This window comes from Chiloscyllium punctatum, chromosome 9, assembly GCF_047496795.1.
Source record: "Chiloscyllium punctatum isolate Juve2018m chromosome 9, sChiPun1.3, whole genome shotgun sequence".
In the NCBI taxonomy this organism is placed as follows: domain Eukaryota; kingdom Metazoa; phylum Chordata; class Chondrichthyes; order Orectolobiformes; family Hemiscylliidae; genus Chiloscyllium; species Chiloscyllium punctatum.
Window position 1 is genome coordinate 32,675,792 of NC_092747.1, and position 24,001 is coordinate 32,699,792.

Consider the following 24,001-nt stretch of genomic DNA (forward strand, 5'->3'; position numbering starts at 1 on the left):
ACACTTCAATCTATCGTGTATCTGTAGCTTGTGGGAATTGGTGATACCGATGTGAGGAGAAGGTGAGGACTGCAGATATGAGAGATGAGAGTTGAGAGTGGTGCTGGAAAAGCAAAGCAGGTCAGGCGGCATCTGAGGAGCAGGAAATTCGACATTTCAGGCATTGAGTGTGATGAAGGGCTTATGCCTGAAATGTCGATTCTCCTGCTCCTCGGATGCCGCCTGACCTTCTGTGCTTTTCCAGCACCACACTCTCGATTCTGATACCGTTGTGACCCATATAAGCATCTCTTCAAGTATTGTCTCCAGTATGGGGAAATCAGAGTTGTCTAGATCTTAAAACATGGCAAGCGGATTTAAAAGTATGCGAAAAGGAAGAAAGTTGCTACAATAAATAATAGCTGTTGGTCCCTCATACCAGAGGAGGAAGAATTATCATGAGAATGAGGAAATGGCAAAGAAAAACATTGTGCCTCAGTTTTCACTCTGGAAGACACAAGTTACAAGTCTGAAATAGAGTTGATGCTGCCTTGGAGACTCTTGGTCACCTGCAGAAACTTATTATTCAACACTCTAGTCGCACAATTTGTATGAGCTCTGCCCTTGATCTCTCTGGCTGTGAGTTCTGTGCACTTCTTTCTCACTGCACCTGACGAAGGAGCAGCGCTTAGAAATGTCTCTGTGATTTCAAATAAACCTGTTGGACTATAACCTGTGTGATTTCTGCCCTTGGAGGATACGGGGAGCCGGGGGAAAGTGAAGGCCAAGGTCAGCATCGGTCACACCGACAGGCCCGGACTGCACACGGATGCTCCTGCTCCGCTCACTCCCACGCCCTGAAAGTTGAACCACGGACTCGGCTGCAGCGATGGTAGGCGGGCGCCGAGGGGTGGCGCTGCAGGCAGAGGAGCCGCCGATGGTGCGTCTCGGGGGGGGGGGGAGCCTCTTGCTGCTTGCAGCTTGCAGCACCCTCGTCGATCCCCGGCCGGGTGCTCGTTTCCGCCTCGTTGTCCCGCCGTCATAGGCTCGCGGCGGTTGTTAGGGCGGGAGGGAGAAGCCGCTGGCGGTTGTCGACCCTGGGGAATGGAATTCGATCCCGGTGAAGTGGTGCTGGCGGTGGTCGCTATTGCCCTCACGGTCTTGCTCCTGGTGAGTCCGCTGGCTGTGACAGTCTCTCCCAGTCGACAGACAGCTCCAGTTTGGCTCAGGGGATGGAGTTGGTTTCGGTGAATTTGAGGAGCCCTGAGAGGCAGGACAATATTACAGGGAGAGGTCTACAGGCCCTGTAACAGTAACCACAATGTAGAGCCAAATATACAAAATAAATATTAGGTGTTTGCAACAAAGGTCCAACGATTATCTGTGTAGAAACCCGGGGGGGGGGGGAATCACAGTGGCGATAGCCAGCTGAATGAGGAGTTTCTAGAATGCTTTCGAGATTAGTTCTAGAACTTGTTGGTGCAGGAGTACACTATGTTCTATTGGATTAGTTGTTGTGTAAGAGAATGTCTGTTGAGGGAGCAGGGCCACAACCTGGTTGAATTTGACATCCTGTTTGAAATGAGGGATTGGATCTAAGGTTCGCATTTTGAATTCGCGATCAACAATGTGACCATGAAATCAGAACTTGCTGAAAGGAGCTGGGAGATGACACTAGGGAATTGGTCAATAGAAAAGGACTTAGCTGTACATCTCTGTGACTTGCAGACACCTAAGGGCATATTTCCTAATACTCAGAATAGGTATATTTCTATCATAATGTAAGATTCCAAGGGGAGGATCCATAGGACTGTCACGGAGGAAGCTTCAGAAGTTTGACCCAAGTGTATTTATAAAGTCAGGGAATTGTACAGCACAGAAGCAGACCCTTCAGTCCAACGTGTCCATGCTGATGAGATATCCTAATCTAAGCTAGTCCCATTAGCCAACCTTCAACCCTTCCTATTCATGTACCCATCCAGATGTGTTTTAATATTGTAATTATATCCATCTCCTACACTTCCTCCAGCAGATCATTCAATACATGCACCACCCTCTGTGTGAAAAGGTTGCCCCTCAGGTCCCTTTTAAATCTTTCCTCACATTAAACGTATACCCTCCAGTTTTGGACTCCCCTATCCTATGAACATGCCTTGGATATTTACTGTTCCTGTGCCCCATGATTTTGTAAGTCTCTATAAGGTCAATCCCTCAGCCTCCGCTCCATGGAAAAATGTACAACCTCGGGAGAACAAGATGGACTAACTCAGATCGTTGCTCGGCTTCCAGCAGGATCTCTGACTAAGCCCCACTCTCTGCCACTGGATCCTCAGTTTCCTGACTCACAGGACACAATCAGTGAAGATTGGGGGACAACAGTTCATCCTCACTAACACTCAACACTGAAGCTTCCCAGGGGTGCGTAGTCAGCCCTCTACTGTACTCACTGTATACCATGACTGCGTCGCCAAATACCAGATTAATGCCATTTACAAGTTCGCTGATGACACCATCATAGTCATGGTGGTGATTTCACCTTCAGTTGCTGTAAGCTGTAACACACAGGACTTCTATCAAACACTGTTAAACTGAAACTTTCTGCATCAAATGAATATATTGTCACTATTTTTCTTCTTACAGTACAGCATGGTGTCGACCAAGATGCCATTCTACACTAATCCAGTGCCTGCATATTGTCCATATCCTTCTATTCCTTGCTTGTTCATGTGTCTGTCTAATGCCTCTTGTGTTGTATTTGCTTCTAACACCTACCCAGCAGTGCATTCCAGGCACCTACCACCTCCTTCATCGCACATCTCCTTTTAAATTTTTCTCCTCTTGCCTTAAAGCTATGTATTCAACGTAGTATTTGACATTTCCACCCTGGGAAAAAAATTCAGATTATCCACTCTATTCCATGCCTATAATAATTTGCATACTTCTATCAAGTACCCTCAGCCTTCAACACTCTAATGTAAACAATCCAAGTTTTATTAACAAAACAGTAATAATTAACTCTCTTTAAATGCAGACTTTAATGGGTCTTTATGTTGCTTTATTGTGATTTATGTTATGGTGTTGCAAGGACCACCAAGGGAAACTCGTTAAAGAGCGAGAAAATGTGGAGGCATTTCAGCAGAGTGACTGCATCTTGTGGGATGTACAGGAAACCTGTGTCGTCTCTCTGCCTCATTTTTAAAACTGGGATAACTTGCCTCTTGTTCACTATTGTGCCTTATAGGATCCTTTCCTATGAGGTTATTGATTAATCTTGTTTCATTGCATATTAACAGGTCTAGAATAGCCTGCTACTGCTGAGCCCTAAAATGTGCTGCTGTGAGAACTTGTACAAATACACTCAATTAATTTTCTAGACTATCCTTGCCAACTTGATTCATCCCAATTTCCATTTCTATTAAAGTTGCTTGTTATTATGGTGGTACCTTTCCTACATGCTCCATTTGTTACTTCATATGTTCTCTGTTCTGTCGGGTAACTGCTGCTAAGAGGCCAAGAGTCTGCACTGTAACTTAAATAATAAAGACATTTTTAGGAACAGGAGAAAGCAATGACAGTTGATAACTTTCCTTAATCACGTTATCTTCATCAATATATCAAACAGCCTCACATAGATATCTGTTGCTTGCTTCAGTAACTTAGAGTTATACAACACAGATCATTTGATCCATCACACTGTATTGGACTATTCTATTTCTTAAAAAAAAAAGGGGTTCTTTATGGCCTGACCAACATTTATTCCTGGAAACTGGTGGTTTATGTCTAAGCCTGTGTTATCTGCCACATTTCCCAATATAGCCACGGTCTTTGGATTTCAAAATTAGTGAATTGGCTATGAAGTTTTTTGGAACATCCTGAAGTTATGAAAGGCTATGTATAGATAATCACTTTTTTTTAAATGAAAAAGCTTTTCGTTTACCAATTTCTGCCATAAAATTCCTGGATTTTCATTGGTGAATTGTTAGTCTAACTCTTCCCAATTTTTTTTCAAACTACCCTTACAAAATAGAAGATCAATCAGTGTGCATGTATTATACCAATGTTGATATCCATTGAAAAGCGATGTTGCTGATCACAGCTGTGTTCAGAACAAAATGGGTGCACTTCATTCAATTATCACAATATACCAGTTAACACATATTGCAAAATTTATCAACTGTCACATCTTTTCATGGCTCAACATTTATGCTTTGTGATGTAATAGTGAGAAGACACTCTTTGAATCTCATCTAAAAGTCAATATTTTTGGTACACAATCAATCTAAAGTACTATAATATTTTAATGCTAAAAATGCCTGGCAGTATTTTATTATCGTGAAAATATTAATTTGGAGCTTCTCTTGAGTGGAATCTGTAAATGATTGTCAGTATTTTGTTCAAATGTGCCTTGATAGCTTTTTTCATTTCTTTTTGAGATTTGGTGATATTCAAAATATACACTGATTTCTCTTCAAATATCCCTGATGTTAAAAGGATCAATTGTTCTGACCTTTTGATGAGAAAATAAAATCTCAAGGCTCAGAAAGTATTGCAAGTCCCTATTGTTGACTTTGTTATTGTTAGCATCCCTTTTACTTGGTCCGAAATGAAATCAATCTCAGGATTGATCTGATTCTTGTAAATATGAAACCATCCTGCAGGACTGAAAAAATATAATGAAAAAATGTCTAACAAACTGTTTATCTGAACTTGAAGATCCTCCATATCTGTAATGTCACATTGTATATTTTATACTTGGTATTCTTGTCTTTTTGCAGCTGTTGTTCACCGCACACGTGACTGCTATTAAAATGCCAAACGTCAGTCTTGGAGAGACAGAAAAATTCTTTTTAAGTCCAAATTCTGGCAGGAAGGAGTTATTCCCAAGTATTCACGATCATCCCACAAAAGAACTGTCTGTCATTGTTCCATCTTATAATGAAGAAGAAAGGTGTAAGTTTTCTTGACAAGACCACAGTTATGTTGAGTTTAACTGGGCTTTCACTCCAATTTTCAGAAGATATAAGCTTCTGACTTCTACAAGTTTATATTTTCCTGAAGATAGAAATAATTTGATGTCAGCTATATCAGCGGAAAGCATTCTTGTCTTTTGTGTTGAAAATTGTAGATTCAAGATTCATTCCAGAGACTTGAGCACAAAGTCTCGACTGACATTTGAAAGTTAAGAAATGTTGTTCTTTGTACTTTTCTGCAAAAAAAAACTCTGCTAAATAAAATTTAAAATATTTTAATGCGTGCTCCAGAACTAAACACTGGTCTTAATAGTGTCGAGCCAAGTATTCATCAAAACAACTAAAATTCCTTGTTCTGTCTTTATTGCCAAGTGATTTGCTTGGTTTTGTTTGTTTTAGGTTCATTCCTGGAATGTAGACCCCAATTTGACCAGATGTACTTTAGTTTCAATCTTTTAAATTGCCATATTTGAGCCAATGGTGTCAGGATATCCTTTGACTCAGAAACACATCTCAGTTCAAGCTTTTTTTTTCCCCAAGTGCTTTCCTCCTCATAGTTTGGTCTCTATTTTATATCTTCTAGAACCATACTACTTGATGCCATTCAACTGGTCATGTGCTGCTTAAACAGATAATGATTTCCAGCACTTTTCTTCCTCCCTTCTGTCCCCCAAAATATTTTATTTTATTTTGTACTATCACAATATTTGAATTTACTGGGAAACTACATTGATACTTTCCATTGGAAAGATGCTCGTATTTGGTTGCCATGTAATTTAAGTTAAAGTGTCATATTCCACTATCTTTTGTATATCGATATCATGTAAACAGTGGTCACCGTGTAAATGTTGCCATGTTCTCATTTTTGCTTTACCCAATTACAGTACCTCTGATGATGGATGAGGCTTTAGAATATTTGGAACAAAGACAGGTACTGATAATGTTATTCTTTCAGACCAACTGTTATTTGTGAATTTGAATTATAGTACAACATGAAAGTGCATTATCTTTCTTAGTTTTGTTTTCTCTTTAGAATAGCAGAATATGTTAAATGTTACTATTTATTTTGGGAAAATATATCATTTTTAAACAATAACTTGATGAGAATTCTTTGCAGGAAATTGTGCTTTGCTCTAGAAAGTTTTGAAACTTTTATCTTCAAATCCCTGTTTTGACCACAAAAAAGGTTTGCATCACTTTATGAATGTTTTACATTGTCCTTTGGAAGAACACATTTGCAAGTTATTTTTATGGACATAGCCTAGTAAATGTTGCAGTAAATTTAAAAAAATTAGCTTAATAATAAAACATCACTCTTTATAAGATAGGATTTCTTGTATTGAGGGTAATGTATTATCATGGATTCAGGATTGGCTAACACAGAAGACCGTCCAGATTAAAGGATCTTTTCAGATTGGAAAGGCACGACTAATAGAGTGCCACAAGGATCGGTCCTGGTGTCTCAGCTATTTAGTGTCTGTACCAATGACTTGGAGGAGGATACAGAGTGCTGCTGAAACAAAAATAGATGGAAGGATGTGGTGATGAAGGAATCTGTAAGGGGATATAAATAGGTTGTGAATGGGCAAAAACATGGTAGATGGACTTCAGTGTAGAAAGGAATGAGGTCATGCACTTTGGCAGGAAAAATCAAAAAGCAGACTATTGTTTAAACACAGAGAGAGAGAGACTCCAAAAATGTACAGCACACAGGGAGCTATGAAAAAAAAAGAACCAAGGTAGTAAGAGATGGGTACCTTGGGGCAGAAACAATGGGTCTGCCTGGGCAAGCCCCTCCCCTCCCTTGTCTGCATTCTGCAGGGACCATTCTCTCTGGGACAACCTGGCCCTTCACTCCCAACACCTTCCCATGCAATTGTGAAAGGTGTAGCACCTGCCAGTTACTTCCTGTCTCCTCTCAATGCAAGGCTCTAGCCACGTCTCAGACAAAACAGAGATTTACCTGCACTTCACTCAATCTAGTCTACTGTATTTGCTGCTCATGGTGCAATTCCCTTTACATTTTAGGGAGATGAAATGCAGATGGGGCAACTGCTTTGTAGGACATCTATGTTCTGTCCACAAATGACCCCAAACTTCCAATTGCCTGGCACTTCAGCGCACCACTGGATTTACTGGGCAACATTTCTGTCCCAGGCCTGCTCTGGCGAGGCTGAATGCAAGCTGGAATAACAGTATTTCATTTTCCGCTTAGGGCCTAAACACCACCCTCCATTCCTTTACCTATCCCTACATCACAGGCCCTGTCATCTCATGGGCTGTTTTCAGTGCAGTCAACCAGTTTTCACTTACTAATGATTCTATTATTAGCTTTCTTTTCTCCTTTTTCTACCATTATCCATCCCTTTTGTCTGCATGAACTGTCTTTCTCTCCCTCTGGGTTCTACCTTCACCTATTATGTACACTCATGCCCCCCCGCCCCCCCCCCCACCCCCACTCTGCGTACCACATTTTCCTACTGTCCATCAGTTCTGAAGAAAAGTCACTGGGCCTGAAACATTAATTCTGCTTTCCCTCCACAGATGCTCCCAGACCTGCTGAGTTTCTCCAGCAATTTCTGTTTTTGTTTAAAATTTCCAGAATCTTAATTTCTTTGTATTGCATTTACCTTTTTATGGTGGTTCTTTCCAGTGAATGTTTTGCTGTCACTCAGTAAACCACCACCTTAAAGGCTTCCAACACCAATTAGAAAAAAGTCTGTTGACAGCTATTTTAAACTTGTAATCAGTTAGGTTGATCGAGGACTTGGTGAAAGGTTGTGAGTTCGTATGGCTACTGTAAGGAACTAGACGTCTGACTAAATTCACTTTGCGTCGAAGTGCAAAGACCATAAAACATAGGAGCAGAAGCAGGCCGTTCGGACTATCTGCCATTCAAATATAGCTGATATATTTCTCAATCCTGTTCTCCTGCCTTCTCCCTATAATCTTTGATTGCCTTATTAATCAAGAACATAGCCATCTCTGTCTTAAATGCACTTAATGGCTTGGCTTTCACAGCCCTCTGTGGCAATGAATTCCATGGATTCATCACTCTGTCTGAAGAAGTTCCTCCTTGTCTCTGTTCTAGAGGTCTTCCCCTCATTCTGATGCTGTGTCTTCAGGTCCTAGTCTCTCCTGTTATTGGAAACATTTTCTTCATGTCCTCTGTATCCATGCCTCTTAGTATTCTGTAATTTTCAATGAGATTCAACCCCCCCCTGACCCCACCTCCTACCTCATCCTTCTAAACTGCATTGAGCAACTTCAACATGTCATAGGAAATAGTGAGGGAAAAGTGCTAAGTCCCCTCCCAACAACTACCCTCCATTCTCTTCACTCCCCCCGCCAGAATTCCCTGTAAATGCTGACATACCCCTCCTCGGGATCATTCATTCTTGCAAATAAAGACCACCACCCCCACCCCACACAAACTATTCTTCCTTAGATACATGGCCAAAACTGCTCATAATATTCTAAATCCAATTTCACCAGAGATAGTACATCCCTTCTTAAACCATCTCTGACGAATGACAAGTAAAATTCATGCCACCCAAGTGCCATGGAATGATTGTCTCCATCAAGCTAGAATCTAACCATTTTCCTTTGACAATAGATAACATTACAACTTCTAAATCCTCACCATCGACATCCTTGGAGTTGCTATCAATTAATTAGAAACTTAACTAAATTAGTTGTATAAATATAGAGGATTGTGGCGCCTAACTGTAAGTTCATTTCCTGAGTTCAAGAATCTTACTGTATCTAAGAGGGCAGGTCAGAAGCTGGGAATTCTGCTGAGTCCACAAAACCCTTGTCAGGAATGTGATGGAAGACTTGTTTAGATGAGTGTGCTTGAATTGCATCACATCCATCACTTAAAACATTCATTCTCCTTATCACCAGTGCATAATGGCAACAGTATGTACCATAAGCAAGATAATCTGTGGGAAATTGCCAAAACTCTTAAACACCTTCAAAACTCATTATCTGTACACTTAAGAAAACAAAAGAAGGAGATTCAGTGTACCACCAAGTTCCCTTCCAAGATGCACATCAACATGACTTGAAACCTGTAATTATTGTTGGATCGAAATCCTAGCACTGCCATGGTGGCTCAGCGTTAGCACTGCTGCCTCACAGCACCAGGGTCCCAGGTTCAATTCCAGCCTCGGGCGACTGTCTGTGTGGAGTTAGTGTGGGTTTCTGCCTGCAGTCCAAAGATGTGCAGGTCAGGTGAATTGGCCATGCTAAATTGCCCATAGTGTTAGGTGCATTTTTCAGAGGGAAATGGGTCTGGGTGGGTTACTCTTTGGAGTGTCGATATGGACTGGTTGGGCTGAAGGGCCTGTTTCCACACTATAGGAATCTAATCTAACAGGAGTATGTGTGTGTGTGTGTGTGTATACATACACCACAGTTAATGTTTCCTGTAAGTCTTTTTGCTGCTGCACGAACCCTGGAGGTCCATGCGACATAACCACTCTTCAGCACACATGTGCATGGAACATCCCAGCAGCTGCATGACCACACAGCTAAGAAGAAACGCTAATCACAATGGTGCATGAAGGTGGTCCACCACCATTTTCTCCAGCATTGAGTTCATGATGAGGAATAAATGTTGGCCTTCCCATTGAAGCTAACATCCATGAACACATACAAAAAAGTTACTCTACTACCTTGATCAGTAAAATGGTACTCTTTCAAATAATTCAATCAGACATGGTTTTCCTTTTATAAATCTGTGCTCATACTGATCCATGTCTTTCCAAATGAAAACATATTTTGTCCCAGATTGCTTTCTAATAACTTATCACACCAATGTTTGGCTTGTTCACCAATAATTTTCTAATTTCATGCTTTCTCCTTTTTCAAATTGTAATATAAATTTAGCACCCATCAAGATGCTTTTTGTATCCAATGAGCTCAAAGATTTTGACCAATGCTCATGCTATTTCTGCTTTGGCTTCTTTCAGCATTTATTATACATTATACCTGAACCAGGTGACTAACACACAAGTAAGGCATTTAAGGATTAAATCATGTACTTTAGTTTTTAAATACACCTCCAATTCCTTTTTATATGATGCAAATATACCAGATTGTATGCTATTTTGCAATATTCAGGATATTAAGAGATACTTTAAAACTTTCTTTATAGAGGAAAGACTCCTTATTTTCCTATGAAGTGATTGTTGTAGATGATGGCAGTAGAGATGAAACAACAAAGGTAAGAAATACCAAAAGCAAATCCACAGAAGTCCTTCCAACAATTTCTGCTGTAATGTACTTAAGATTTATGCTAAATGTGTAATGGTATTTTTGTACTGTCTGTTTATTTTTTAAATAAATGTTTGCAGGCCTGTGAAAGTACTTTAAAAATGACCTATTCTGTTTCTGGCTTTGGATTATTTGTGTTGTAAGTTCATATCTTCCTGCAGATGCTCTTTTATAAATCATTGCCAGAAAGGAACCTTGTATAAAATGATTCTTCCTATTAATTTCACCCACAATAATATTTGGCTTTTTTAAAAAGTAGTTAGATGACCCCTTCTCGATTTGATGTTTAGCTCATAACAGATTTTTTACGTAGGTTGTGTTCTGAACTTCTCGTACGGCAAAAGTGCATTTATGCTGAAGATCGGCCAAAAGTTGGAATTCACTGAAATTAAAAACATTTATAATTTGAAAATAATATGAATGTATTACGTTTTAATGCTGAAACTGCCTATAGTGACTGCGGTGCCAATATGGGTTGTTTCATTTGTTCATTGTTAATTTGCAATTAAATGGCCATTTGTATTTTAGATATTTTGATGGAATAAATAACTGAAGGAATTAAGAAAGATGGTGATCCATAGTTCGGAGGAAAATTGGTATATGGGGATTTGCAGAAGCACCGATTGGCAATCCTAAATTGAAATAAATCTTTTAGGCAGCCAATTTGAACATGTAAAAACTTATCTCCAGGACAAGTGGAACTTAACCCTGGACTTTCTGGCCCAGAGATAAGGACAATACCACTGTGTCACAGCCTGTCAATGCCTTAAATTACCCTAAACCAATTTGTACTTAAACTAAAATAAAAGGAGAATGCCAAAAGTGCACAACAAGGTGGGGAGTATCTATGGAGAGGGGAAGCAGAGTAAACTTTTCCAGCTTTGATTTCAGGTGATCAATCTGAAGATGAACAGCTTTTAAGCAAGTACCAAGTGAGGGGGAAACAAAATTAGAAATGGACTTAAAACCTTATGTCACAAAAACATCGTGAGGGCATGTCCCATTTTATTAATTTCTGTCAAAGCCAAAGTATGTTTTTAAAGAAACGTTTCACAACTCTGTCAACTTCTTTTATATTTTGCATCGGAAGCAATCCAAAGAAAGTTTACCAAACTAAAACCTGTAATGAGTGGGTCATCTAATGAGGAAAGGTTATTCAGACTATGCTTGTATTCTACTGGGGGTTAGAAGTGTAAGAGGTGACTTGATTGAAACATATAAGGTTGTAAGAAAGTCTTGACAGGGTAGATATGAAGAGGTTATTTCCTTTTAAGGGACAATCTAGAATTGGGTGTTACTGTTGAAGGTTTAGGACTTACCCACTTAAAACAGATGGATGAATGTTTTTTTTTGGAGGATATTAATCTTTGGAACTTCCTAAAAAGGTGGTAAAAGTAAGTGTTTGAATATATTTTTATAGCACAGTTAGATTTATTCTTGAGAAGTAAGATCTTGAAAATTAGGGATGGATAAGCATGTGGAATTGCAGTTACAGTTGTCTTAACCTCAACTTTGGTGGAGCAGGCTCAACAGACTGAATGGTAGACTCGGGTTCTTTTTATGTTTAGAAAATAGGCAGTTCCCTTTTTGAAAGAGAGAATAATGTGTGATTGACTATTGAGAAAAATTTGCTGACTATTTCAGTGCATAATCTGAGTTGAAAGCAAGCCAATCTTTAATACGTAATACTCTTTTACTTTAGAGTTTAATAAGTAAAAATGAGACATGAAACATTAATAATTAGAACCCAAGCTCTAACATAGCAGCTGTGTGAAATAAATAACAATTATTGGAGAGACTATATAACTTGTCCTTTAAGTAAAATCATTAACAATGAATTTACATTGCTTCGGGCTGCATTAAATTTAAATTGTTTGTCAATCAAGTTCTATTTATTGTGAAATTAAGAATTGTTGTACATCATGGTGACTTTGGTTTCTATGGACAAGTCTAAATCTCTTGCAATGAAGGATTTTATTGAAGTTGATGTGAAAGTTTCGCCAGGTGGCTGAATTCTCAAATTGTTTCTTTTTGCAGGGAAGCTGAATTTTATAATAATTTTTTCTAACATACAATGCCCAAATCTATTTATTTAGGTTGCGCTGAATTATTCCAAGGCATATGGATCTGATAAAGTCCGCGTATTAACATTTGTCAAAAATCGTGGGAAAGGTGGAGCTGTTAAAATGGTAAGTTTTGGGCCAAAATTTGTTTAACCAGACCTTTTGATGACCAAAATTTAAATAGAAAGAAAACTTGATTTGATATTTAAATACTAGCCAGGAAACTAGAGATCACTCACAGCTCAACTTCGAAGTAGTGCAAAGGTATACTTCTGAGACTCCTGCATGATTTCTAATTGTACATTACAGTTAATAATTCTAGTTGTATATGTTTAATACAGTGAATAGTGTAAAACCTCAAGATGGAATCTGTCTCTATACAGCTAACTTCAGTTTTCTAATTTTGTTTTGATAACTTAGATAGAAGCATAAAACTAAAGGAAGGCATTTAGTTTCTTTACTCTGATCCAAAATTCAGTTGGATTATAGCTGCTCTGTACTTTAACTCCATTTACCCACCTTGATTCCAAATCCCTTAAATTTTTGACAGGTAAAGATATTATCAATCCATATTTGTACTATTCAGTTGACATCTAGTAGAAACTGCTTTTAGGGAGAGAGATTTTTAAATTTCTATTACTCTTTGTATGCTTCCTGAATGATGTCCCAATGGCCTGTTACAGACCAGACCGAACCCCCTCAAAATATATTAAGATGATAGCCTAGACTCTAACTTTTTCATTTTTAAAGGTAAGTCTTAGGCATTATATTCCAGATGCAATTTGATTGGCCTAACTACTTGCTGTTAAGCGACATATAACTTTATTTTTATACTACAGTTAAAATACAGAGAAAAATTTTAAAAAGCTTTACTGTAACTATTGAAATACTTAAAATAGCAGATATTTTAACTAATTAACTGTTCCAATGTAGTAACATTCCAAAATCGCACTCTTGGCAAAAGCAAATTCAGTAAAATAGATTCTAACGTACAATTCTAGTAGCTGGAAGAGAACCCCCAGCTTCTAGCTGTGACAGAGAGAGGAATAAGAGCTTCCACATCCTGCTTCAAGACCCCAGCAACTACAACTGAAGTCTAAATCTAAAATAAAACCTGGTTCTGTGGGAACTTGACCCCATCGATTCAGGCTGCTTTTATTGTTCCCACTTTAAAAAAAAACAACTCTCTGAAGCTGTTAACTTTTCATTGGCTTTGGAGCAGACTACTCAGCACCTCTGTCTCAACCTTTCTTCATAAAAACAAAACCAGGACAAAGTACACCTCTTAAAGCTTGACCTGTGAGATACTATGGCTTTAATTTTAAGGCTATGGGTTCTTTTTCTGGACTTGCCAACCAGACAGAATTGTTTCTTTCTATTTATCCTCTCAAAATCTTTAATCATAATTTACTTCAGTTAGATGCCCCCTAATCTTCTATATTTAAGGGAGTGTGAATCATCTTATTAATTTCAAACTTTTGCAGAAGATTTGCTGTGTATAATGTACCAGCATGTTGCAACATTCACACCTAGCTGCCAGAGTTTTGAAATCTGAAATTGAAATCAAGTAGATTAGATTAGATTAGATTACTTACAGTATGGAAACAGGCCCTTCGGCCCAACAAGTCCACCCAGACCCATTCTCCTACATTTACCCCTTTGCCTAACACTATGGGCAATTTAGCATAGCCAATTCACCTACCCTGCACATCTTTGGACTGTGGGAGGAAACCGGAGCACCCAGAGGAAACCCACGCAGACACGGGGAGAATGTGCAAACTCCACACAGAGTCGCCTGAGGCAGGAATTGAACCCAGGTCTCTGGCACTGAGGCAGCAGTGCTAACAATTTCCCTCTTCTTATTCATATCCCTATTCTTTTTCATGTTAGTATACAATGTAATTCATGAAAAAAAATCCTATGTTATAGTGAAGCTATGTCCAGTTTGTTTTTTTATGAATATGTTTTTTAAAAAAAAACAAGTTTTTCGCATGTTTTTGTATTGTAATTACAAAATGTTATAACACACCATGATTGCATGCAATTTACAGACTAATCAAAGGATGACCCCACCACAAAAGGTTCTCTATGACATTCTGGAGTTTATAATTTTATTGCTTCATTTCATGTAGTAATATAACAGAAATCACAGTACAGTTTAATTCTGTTCAGGGTGTGTTGAAATGCCGAGGGAAATACATCTTAATGGCTGATGCTGATGGAGCTACGAAGTTTGCTGATATTGAAAAAGTAGAAGCTGGTTTGAAAGATCTCCAGCCATGGCCTGTGAGTATTGTGACAAAGGCATAAAGTTTGACCTATGTAAATAGAAAATGTTACTTGTAGCAAACTATATTATAGTAATTGAAAAGCCAAATTTTAGAAACATTATTTACATTTTCCATGCAAGTGTGCATTTAAATGTCATTATAATCCCAAGTGATTGTGTTTTGAGTGGCATCTGAACTGTAATTACTGGCATCGCACTCATTGTCTTCCAAACCTCCCTTAATGCCCGTTGTCCAAAATTCTGAACTCTATACTTTTTATGCACTCATGATAGCATTCCAAGAAAAATGTTCTAAAACTGTTACGCAGCCATTTAACTTTGTGAATTGTGACCGCCATAATTGATTCCTGCAAATTATTTAATACATCTGCTACTTCATCTATTTTAGATAATTTAATCTGCTGCATGATTGCAGGGAAATTCATGAATGTTTATTCTGAAGCTACTTGTGACACTAATATGGCTTGAATTCAGCAACTTAAATCCTGCTCTGTGAAACCAGCTAATTAAATTTACTTTGATCTCTCTTTAGGATAACATGGCTATCTCGTGTGGGTCTAGGGCTCATTTGGAAAAGGAAGCAATAGCCAAAGTAAGTGTAGCTGAAAAATTGTGGTCTTATGCTCATGGCAAATGATTATGACAGTTGTCATGAGTGAATTTCAAGAATAAATTTGAGTTCCAGAATTTCACTTGTATAGTAGAGTTCATTTTTTAGAATATAAACTATAACAAAGCCGCATTTTACATTTAAAAACCTTTGACTGTTATATGATTTATTCCTTCAAATCAAAGTTGCTTAATTTTAATTATGTGTGAATTTCAGTTGAAATTATGTAAAACAAACTTTTGAAAAAGCTTTTACTTTGCTTGTTTCAAACCTTTCAATTATTGGTAGATGATATAAAGTTGAAGTGGGATGGACATCTTTTCTATCTTGGTACCATCTAAAGAGCTTAATCGTCAAGGCAGTCTTGCCAGCCATCGGTAATGTGCCAATATGGGTGTCAACTTAGTGACTGATTAATTGAGATTTAGAAACAGGTTCTTTAATGGTTAAACATTGGGAGAAAAGAGTCACTTTGACATATTTTCTACAGGATGGTTGACCAGGGAGTTTGTAAATGATGTAGGTTCAATTCCCCTTTTTATGTAGATGACACTCAAACCCAGGATCTGAGTGTGAATCAATGTGCATTTGGATTGATGGTTGGGAGTTTTCCACGTCCATTGGCTAGGAGAGCTTCTGGCAATTTAGCTTGTAAATTTTGTTAGAAATATTAAACTTTGACAAATGTTCAGACCTAACAATTGTAAACATAATTTTTCTGTTCTAGCGTTCCTATTTTCGAACTCTACTCATGTATGGTTTCCATTTTTTGGTGTGGTTTCTGTGTGTAAGAGGAATAAAGGATACACAGTGTGGCTTTAAGCTTTTGACTCGAGAAGCAGCTCAAAGGACATTCTCAACATTGCACGTAGATCGCTGGTATGTTTTTTTGTGTCTTTATAAAATGGTGAATTGTACTAAGATTGAAAAATACTATTACGTTTTGCATGTTGAGATTAAGTAATTTGAATGAGGAGATGGATCAAATTGGCATCACAATATTTTATTCCACTTTCCCCTTATTGCTAGATAATTGTACATTGCAAAAGAATGACTTTAATCAGTCAACTATTTAGAAAAATAAAGTGCAGAATATGATGTGATTTGATTATTGCTGGCATGCTCTCAAACACAGCTTAGTTTTTTTTTAACTACATTTATTTTTTTGAAATTTTTTTGGCACCTTTCACAACACTTCACGAATTTAACTGAATAAAATTGCTAATAACCTTGATATCTAATTGCTTCCAACTAAATTCTACAAAATGGAAAATATCTGCATTAAAGGTGCCCTCAAATAGTTTAATTAAAGGGCTTCTTATCAAGGCAACAGGAAAGCAGCAAAAATCTGATTTTAAATCTCCATTGCTTGAAGGGAGAAAAAGATTATTAAATAGATCATTTAAGTCTAGAATAGGAATATCATAATTCTAATATCAGTGCTTCTTAATAGGTATTTTCTGGTTGGTCAATTTAAAGTGAAATGGATCTACCTTCAAGTCTGTAAATCTTTTGGAATAGATTCCACTGCTGACATGTTGAAGCTTCTAATTTGTTGGCAATATCCAGCAAGTTGCATATTAGGCTATTATAGTTGTGCTAAAAAGCTTTATTTGATACTTGGACTGGGCAGTATTCGACCTTCTCTATCGTTTTTAACTAGAATGGTTTTAGCATCCTCGTCTTTCTTAGTGTGGTGTCAAAAGTCTCCACGCTGCCTCGAGAATACAGGTTTCAATGACCTTTCATTCTTGAGAATAGTGGACATCTGAAGTGACAATTAATCCCTTAGGCAACTCTGTTACCAAACAATATCGTAGGTGAGCTCAGCAATTGTCTTTTTTGTCTTGACTATCTTCATAAATCTCCTGTTTGAGTTGTATTCAAGTAATTCACATTATTGGAAAAATTCTATCAATTCAATATTTGAAATGAAGTGATTTGTTATATTGATGTCTGTGCTGATCACACTCTCAGTTTCTGACTGGATTTTTGGTACACTTTTTTTTTCCCAGCATGCTGTTACAGTTGGCTTATCCCTTTTTTGGCACTACTGTTGTATAGTCACAGGGTGCATGGTGGGGGAAAGTGATTGAAAAGAAAGTAATTCTGTGAAATTGATTATCTTCAATGAATCTTTTTCTCTTCCTGAATCCTTCAGTATTGAGTATTGTTATTGTTTAATTTTGACAATACAGTACTTTTTGTGTACTTTACAGATAAATGAAAAAGGTTATAGCAATGGTTTATGAGCTTTGCTTTTATATGGTTGGCACTGGAGGGAGATAATTTTGAAAGTGCACACTTCAAAGATAAGCATTTTGCAATAATGTATTAAATTATTGTGGAACCCTGTTAGAAATTTCTATCAAGAATTTGATATTGTGTTATCTGATTCAAGCATTTTCATTAATGCAGGAAATGCAGTAAATTGGCAAGAAACTAAACTTTCTCAAGTGTGATAAATTCTGTGCATTTATTTTATAAACAGGATCAATTGTTTGTCCACCAAAGCAGATGAACTGATATTTGAGAGCAGTTAGCTGTGCTGGTGATAGATGAGTTGGTATTCATTTGTCTAACCTTTCCAGTGTGTATGGCAGCCGTATAAATGTCATAATATCATATAGAAGAAGTATATGATATGCATTCCATTGTCATCTTAAACTGTACTAAAGATGCACGCTTAACAATCCACACCAAATGATAAATATAACCTGTCTAGCGGTATACAAGTTTACTGCAAATCCAGATTCATTGGGGGCGTACCCAGAGTATTCAGAATGAAAAAGTCACTAAAATTAGGACTTAGTGAGCAAAATTTAGATATCATGGTGAGACTGCCAGTATTGTATAGTGCATTCACAATAGATACATGATGTTTAAGATATCAGACATTGAGGAAGCAGAAAGGAAAGATATTTCATTATAGTAGTGAGATTAACTCATGAATAACACTCTGAATGCAATTAATAGAACCTGCCTGCTGCATTTGGCAAACACTATGTTGTCCTTTTCATTCTGTTGTTTTAATTATACAGTTTTCATTGTCGTCTTCTGGTGCTTTTAAAAATATTAGCTTCTGTTCCCTTGGACTAAAGAGGGAGAAAAATCATCCACACTTTATCCATTTCGCTGTCATGGCAAATAATAAAAAAAAAGCTAGTGAGGGAATGATGAGTAAATATTTCCATTTTCTGTTCTAGTTCTTCAATATTAGTGAATTTAGAGTCTCAAATCACCAGAATATTGCAGCAATCTCAATATCTTGAAATGCAATTAGCTATTAGAATTTTAAAAATTTACTTGTTGGTGGTGGGCATTGCTGGCTGGGTCAGTGATGGTGATGGAGAAAGTGAGGACTACAGATGCAGGAGATCAGAGTCAAGACTGTGTAGTGCTGGAAAAGCAGAGCAGGTCATGCAGCATCCAAGGAGCAGGAAAATTGATGTTTTGGGCAGGAGCCCTTCTTCTTCATCCTCAGATGACACACTGATGGTGGTGAACAGCCTCCTTGAATTGTTGCAGTCAATGTGTTGTAGGTATACCCATAATGCTGTTAAGAAAGAAATTCTGGAATTTCAACCCAACAACACCAATGGTAATATATTTCCAAATTGTGTTCCTATGTATCTGCTTCCTTTGTCCTCCTTAATGGAACTAGTAATGGGAAGCTGCAGTCTAAGATTTGCTGAATTTCTGCAGTGCATCTTATAGGTGGTACAGAGCTTGGTGGCAGAGGGATATGATGGTTGTACGAGTGGGGAGTATTCCATCACAATCCTGACTCATGCCTTGTGGATTGTGGTCGGTTGGTGATTCAGGCAGGGAGTTACTCACTGCAGAAATTCAAGCAGTTCACCTGCTCTTGTAGCCACTGTGTTTATATGTGAAGTCCAGTTCAGTTTCTGGTCAATGATAACCTCCACGATGTTGACAATAGGGAATTCAGCATCCAGAAATGATGGTTAGGCTGTCTCTTACTGGCAGTGGTTATTGTCTAATATTTATGTGGCTAATATTATTTGCTACTTTTCAGCCCAAGCCTGGATATTGTCGAGATCTTATTTCATTTTGAATATGAACTGCTTCAGCATCTGAGGAGTTGCAAATGATACTGAACATAGTGCAATCGTTTGTGAAGATCCTCACTTCTGACCTTGTGAATATAATTGATGAAGTAGCTAAAGATGGTTGGGCTTAGGACACTACCCTGATGGTCTCCTGCCATGCTGACCTGGAGCTGAGATGACTGACATCCAACAACCATGACCATTCTTTTAGAAGAATGAGGAGAGATCAACTTGAGGTATTCAAGATGATAAAAGATGTGGATAAAATAGATGTGCAGATGCGTCCTCTTGTGGGCAATTTGAGGACAAGAGGTCATAGTCTTAGGAGAAGGGATTGTAAATTGAAAACAGAGTTGAGGAGCAACTACTTCTCTGAGGATTATGAATCTGTGGAATTTGGCACCCCAAAGTGCAGTGGATGCTGGGACAGTGAATAAATTTAAGGATGAATTCGACAGGTTTTTAATTGGTAATGGGTTGAAGGGGTATGGAAAGAAGGCAGAAAATGAAGGTGAGGAGCATACCAGCCATGATCGAATGGCAGAGCAGAGTCGATGAGTCAAATGGCCTAATTCTGCTCCTATATCTTATGAGCTGCTTTTGTGCCAGATAGGACACCAGCCAGCAGAGTTTTTCCCCTGATTCCTACTGACTTACATTTTACTAGTGTTCCTGATGCCACACTCAGTCAAATGCAAGCTTGATGTCAAGGGCAGTCCTAATCACCTGACCTCTGGAATTCAGCTCTTTTGTCCATGTTTGAACCAAGGCTGTATGAAGGTCAAGAGCTGAATGGCCATAACAGAATCCAAGCCATGTGTCAGTGAGCAGGTTATTGCTAAGCAGGTGCTGCTTGAAAGCATTATTGATGACATCATCCATCACTTTACTGACAATTAAGAGTAGACTGGGTGGTAACTGGCTGGGTTGAATTTGTCCTGCTTTTTGTATATGAAACATACCTGGGCAATTTTCCACATTAATGGATAGATTCTATGGTTGTAACTGTATTGTAGCTTAGCTAGAGGTGAGACATAGTTCTAATACAAGAAATGATACTTGTAAGCAAATGAGAAGCATTGAGAGATCATGGCATAGTGGTAGTATCATGTCTGAGAAATACAGTGGTCTAGGCTAAAGCTTCGGGGGTTCCCGAATTCAAATTCTGCCATGGCAATAGAGGAGTTTAGATTCAGTTATGAAAACAACTGGTCTCAATGTTGATAGCCGTGACAACCATCATCAGTTGGGGGGAGAAACATCTAGTCTTGGAGGGAAGGAGATCTGCTATCCTATCTGCTCTGATCCACATGCAACTGCAGACCCATGGCAATGTGTTTGACTCTTAAAATATCCTCTGAGCAACATTTGGGAAGCCTTCAAGGGTTTGAATAATGCTAGCATTTGATTACGAGAGACAAGTGCTTACCAAATCTACGGGAGTTTTGAGAATGTAATTAGAAGAATAGGTTGGTGAAAACTAGTGGGTTTGGTGTATTTGGCTTTTCTGAAGACGTCTGATAAGATCCCTCATTAGAAATTATTGAACAAAGTTAAAACACATGGATAGGGAGTAATGCATCAGCATGGGTTGAGAATTAGTTGACACAGGAAACGGAATGGGAATAAATGGGTCATTTTCTAACATTATATCACTACTAATGAGCTATTTAAGAGAGCCAAATCTAACATTTCCAACTTTGCTGATGACATTGAACTGGGTGGGATTGAAAGTTGTGAGGAGGTAAGGAGCCTTCAAGGGGATTTAAACAAGTTGAATCATGACAGATGCAGTACAACATTACTAGAAGTGAAGTCATTCAGTATTTAAATGGTGATATATTGGACAAAGTGGATTTATAAAGGGTTCTGGATGTCCATGTGCAGCCATCAATGAAATAGACAGGCAGGTCCGGTAAGCATTTAGCAGGACCAATGGTAAGTTGGCCTTCATTGCAAAATACTTTAAGTTTAGAAGTAGTGTTTTCTTACTGTATGTATACAGGCCTATGGTGAGACCAAATCTGGAGTATTGCATACTTGTCCACATCCCTCAAGGCAGTAATAAGAGTTAATAGGGTAGTTAAGAAGGGACACCTGATTTTATCAGTTGTGGCATAGATTATAAGAGCAGGGAGGTTAGGTTTGGTTAGGCCACACTTGGAGTATTATGTGCAGTTCTGGTCACTGCATAAAAGGAAGGGTGTGACTGCACTGGAGGGAGTGCAGAGCAATTGATTCCTGGGTTGGAACAGTATAGGTATGAATAGAGGGTCAATAAGCTAAGGTTGTTTTCTTCAGAGTGGAGAAGACTGGGGTGGGGGTTTCTGGTTGAGGTGTATAAGATGGTGATGGGCAAGGACAGCTTAGATAAAAGCAGCTGTTCCCTTTAGTTGAAGAGTCAGTAACAAATGGGCATGTTTTCAGGTGCAAAGCAAAAGACTAAGCAAATTGAGGAAAATGTTTTCACCCAGAGGATGTTGGGAATCCAGAATGCACTGCCTAGAAAGGCAGTTGAGCTAAGGCACCTCACAACCTTGAAAGGATAGATGGATATGTGTTTGAAGCATTCAGGCTATGGACCAAATCCTGGAAAGTGGGAGCAGTGTAGATCTAGAGTCGGTGCAGACTCCATGGGCAAAAAGGCCATACTGTAGTGTATGAATCATAAAAACAAACCTTGCTGCCAGCTATGTTCAAAGAATGAAAGGAAAGAAGATAAAAACAAGTTCATTCTCTTAAGAGTTTACTGTAATGGGCAGGGAAAGAAAGGAAACTGGGAACTCTTTTGTCATTATTTTAAGTCCAATATTTTTGAAATGGACCAAAACACCAGTTCAGTAAATTATTACTTTGACGTATCCGCATTGAATACAAAGATTTATATAGGATATACAGTGGAAATTTTGTATATTTTATCTCGCAGCGTTTCCAAATTGACAATCGCCTTATACTCTTAGATAATTCTGTCCATGATATATTATCATAGTGTTTCTTGAAATTATATTCTAAAGCCTTGCTACCAAGAAGCTGAGGTATAGTTGCATTTTGGCAGTGTAGGTTTTAATGTATAGCATTGCTGAGTGTGACTACAACAAAGGTAAGCGATGCAAAGTTTCCCTTGTCTTGAAGATGATTTTGTAGGTTATAGTGGTATCTGTGCTAGCTACTTGAGAAGCACATAAAACCAAACCCTTTTCACAATTTAGCACTCTTGCTTCGATATGATTTATCTGTGATGAACTGGTGTCAGTTTAACGATGATATTATGTGTTGGTACAGTAGACCTGTGTTGCTGGACTAATGATCTGATGACATGACTTCAAATTCCACCACAGCAACTGGGCTACCTAAATTCACCACAAGGAACTAAAACAAAAATAAGGAATAAAACAAAAATCAAGTTAGTATTAGTAGTTATTTCGATGAAAGTATCAGATTGCCATACTAAGTGCTTTTTAGGGAGGGAAGTCTGCTGCCCTTGTCTAGCTCTACAACCCTTGTCTAGCTCTATAACTCTACAACCCACAACACAATATTGACTCTTAAGTATCCTTCAAAATGGCCTAGGAAATCACATGGTTCTATTCAAGGCAGTGGTTCTGCATCAGAGCTGAAAAATGTGTTACTGGAAAAGTGCAGCAGGTCAGGCAGCATCCAAGGAGCAGGAGAATCGACGTTTCGGGCATAAGCCCTTCTTTAGGAATGAGGAAAGTGTGCCAAGCAGGTTAAGATAAAAGGTAGGGAGGAGGGACTTGGGGGAGGGGCGTTGGGAATGCGATAGATGGGAGGAGGTTAAGGTGAGGGTGATAGGCCGGAGAGGGGGTGGGGGCGAAGAGGTCGGGAAGAAGATTGCAGGTCAAGAAGGCAGTGCTGAGTCAGAGGGTTGGGACTGAGATAAGGTGGGGGGAGGGAAATGAGGAAGCTGGAGAAATCTGCATTCATCCCACGTGGTTGGAGGTTCCTAGGCGGAAGATGAGGCGCTCTTCCTCCAGGCATCGTGTTGCCATGGTCTGGCGATGGAGGGGGCCAAGGACCTGCATGTCCTTGGCGGATTGGGAGGGGGAGTTAAACTATTCAGTCATGGGGCGGTTGGGTTGGTTGGTGCGGGTCTCCCAGAGGTGTTCTCTGAAACGTTCCGCAAGTAGGTGGCCTGTCTTCTTCAACCAGGATTCTCGCCCACCCTCTGACGACTCCTTCTCCCGCCTCCAACACACCCCATCCACCTGGACACCCCGTACTGGCCTCTTACCTGCCCTCGATCTCCTCATAGCCAACTGCTGCCGCAACATTAACCGCCTCAACCCGTCCACCCCTCTTAACCCACTCCAACCTCTCACCCTCGCAATGTGCAGCCCTCCACTCCCTTCACTCCAACCCCAACCCCTCTATCGAACCGGCAGACAAGGGAGGCGCGGTGGTAGTTTGGCACACTGATCTTTACATTGCTGAGGCTAAACGCCAGCTCGCGGACACCTCCTCCTACTGCCCCCTTGACCATGACCCCACCTCCCACCACCAAACCGTCATCTCCCAGACCATCCAGAACCTCATCACTTCAGGAGATCTCCCATCCACCACCTCCAACCTCATAGTCCCACAACCCCGCGCCGCCCTTTTCTACCTCCTGCCCAAAGTCCACAAACCTGACTGCCCCGGCCGACCCATTGTCTCAGCCTGCTCCTGCCCCACTGAACTCCTCTTTGCATACCTCGACACGGTCCTGTCCCCCTTAG

General features: G+C 39.2%; 1 protein-coding gene across 1 annotated transcript in view; it reads left to right on the forward strand.

Moving 5' to 3' along the window:
* The first annotated feature begins 983 nt into the window (after positions 1–983).
* The window catches only part of alg5 (ALG5 dolichyl-phosphate beta-glucosyltransferase), a 36,278-nt gene continuing 13,260 nt past the window's right edge, over positions 984–24,001 (forward strand). The window contains exons 1-8 of the mRNA XM_072577198.1: positions 984–1,149; positions 4,755–4,929; positions 5,834–5,880; positions 10,111–10,179; positions 12,326–12,418; positions 14,465–14,578; positions 15,115–15,174; positions 15,920–16,071. Coding sequence (XP_072433299.1) covers positions 1,084–1,149; positions 4,755–4,929; positions 5,834–5,880; positions 10,111–10,179; positions 12,326–12,418; positions 14,465–14,578; positions 15,115–15,174; positions 15,920–16,071 — 776 coding nt within the window. The 5' untranslated portion in view covers positions 984–1,083. The remainder of the gene's footprint in view (positions 1,150–4,754; positions 4,930–5,833; positions 5,881–10,110; positions 10,180–12,325; positions 12,419–14,464; positions 14,579–15,114; positions 15,175–15,919; positions 16,072–24,001) is intronic.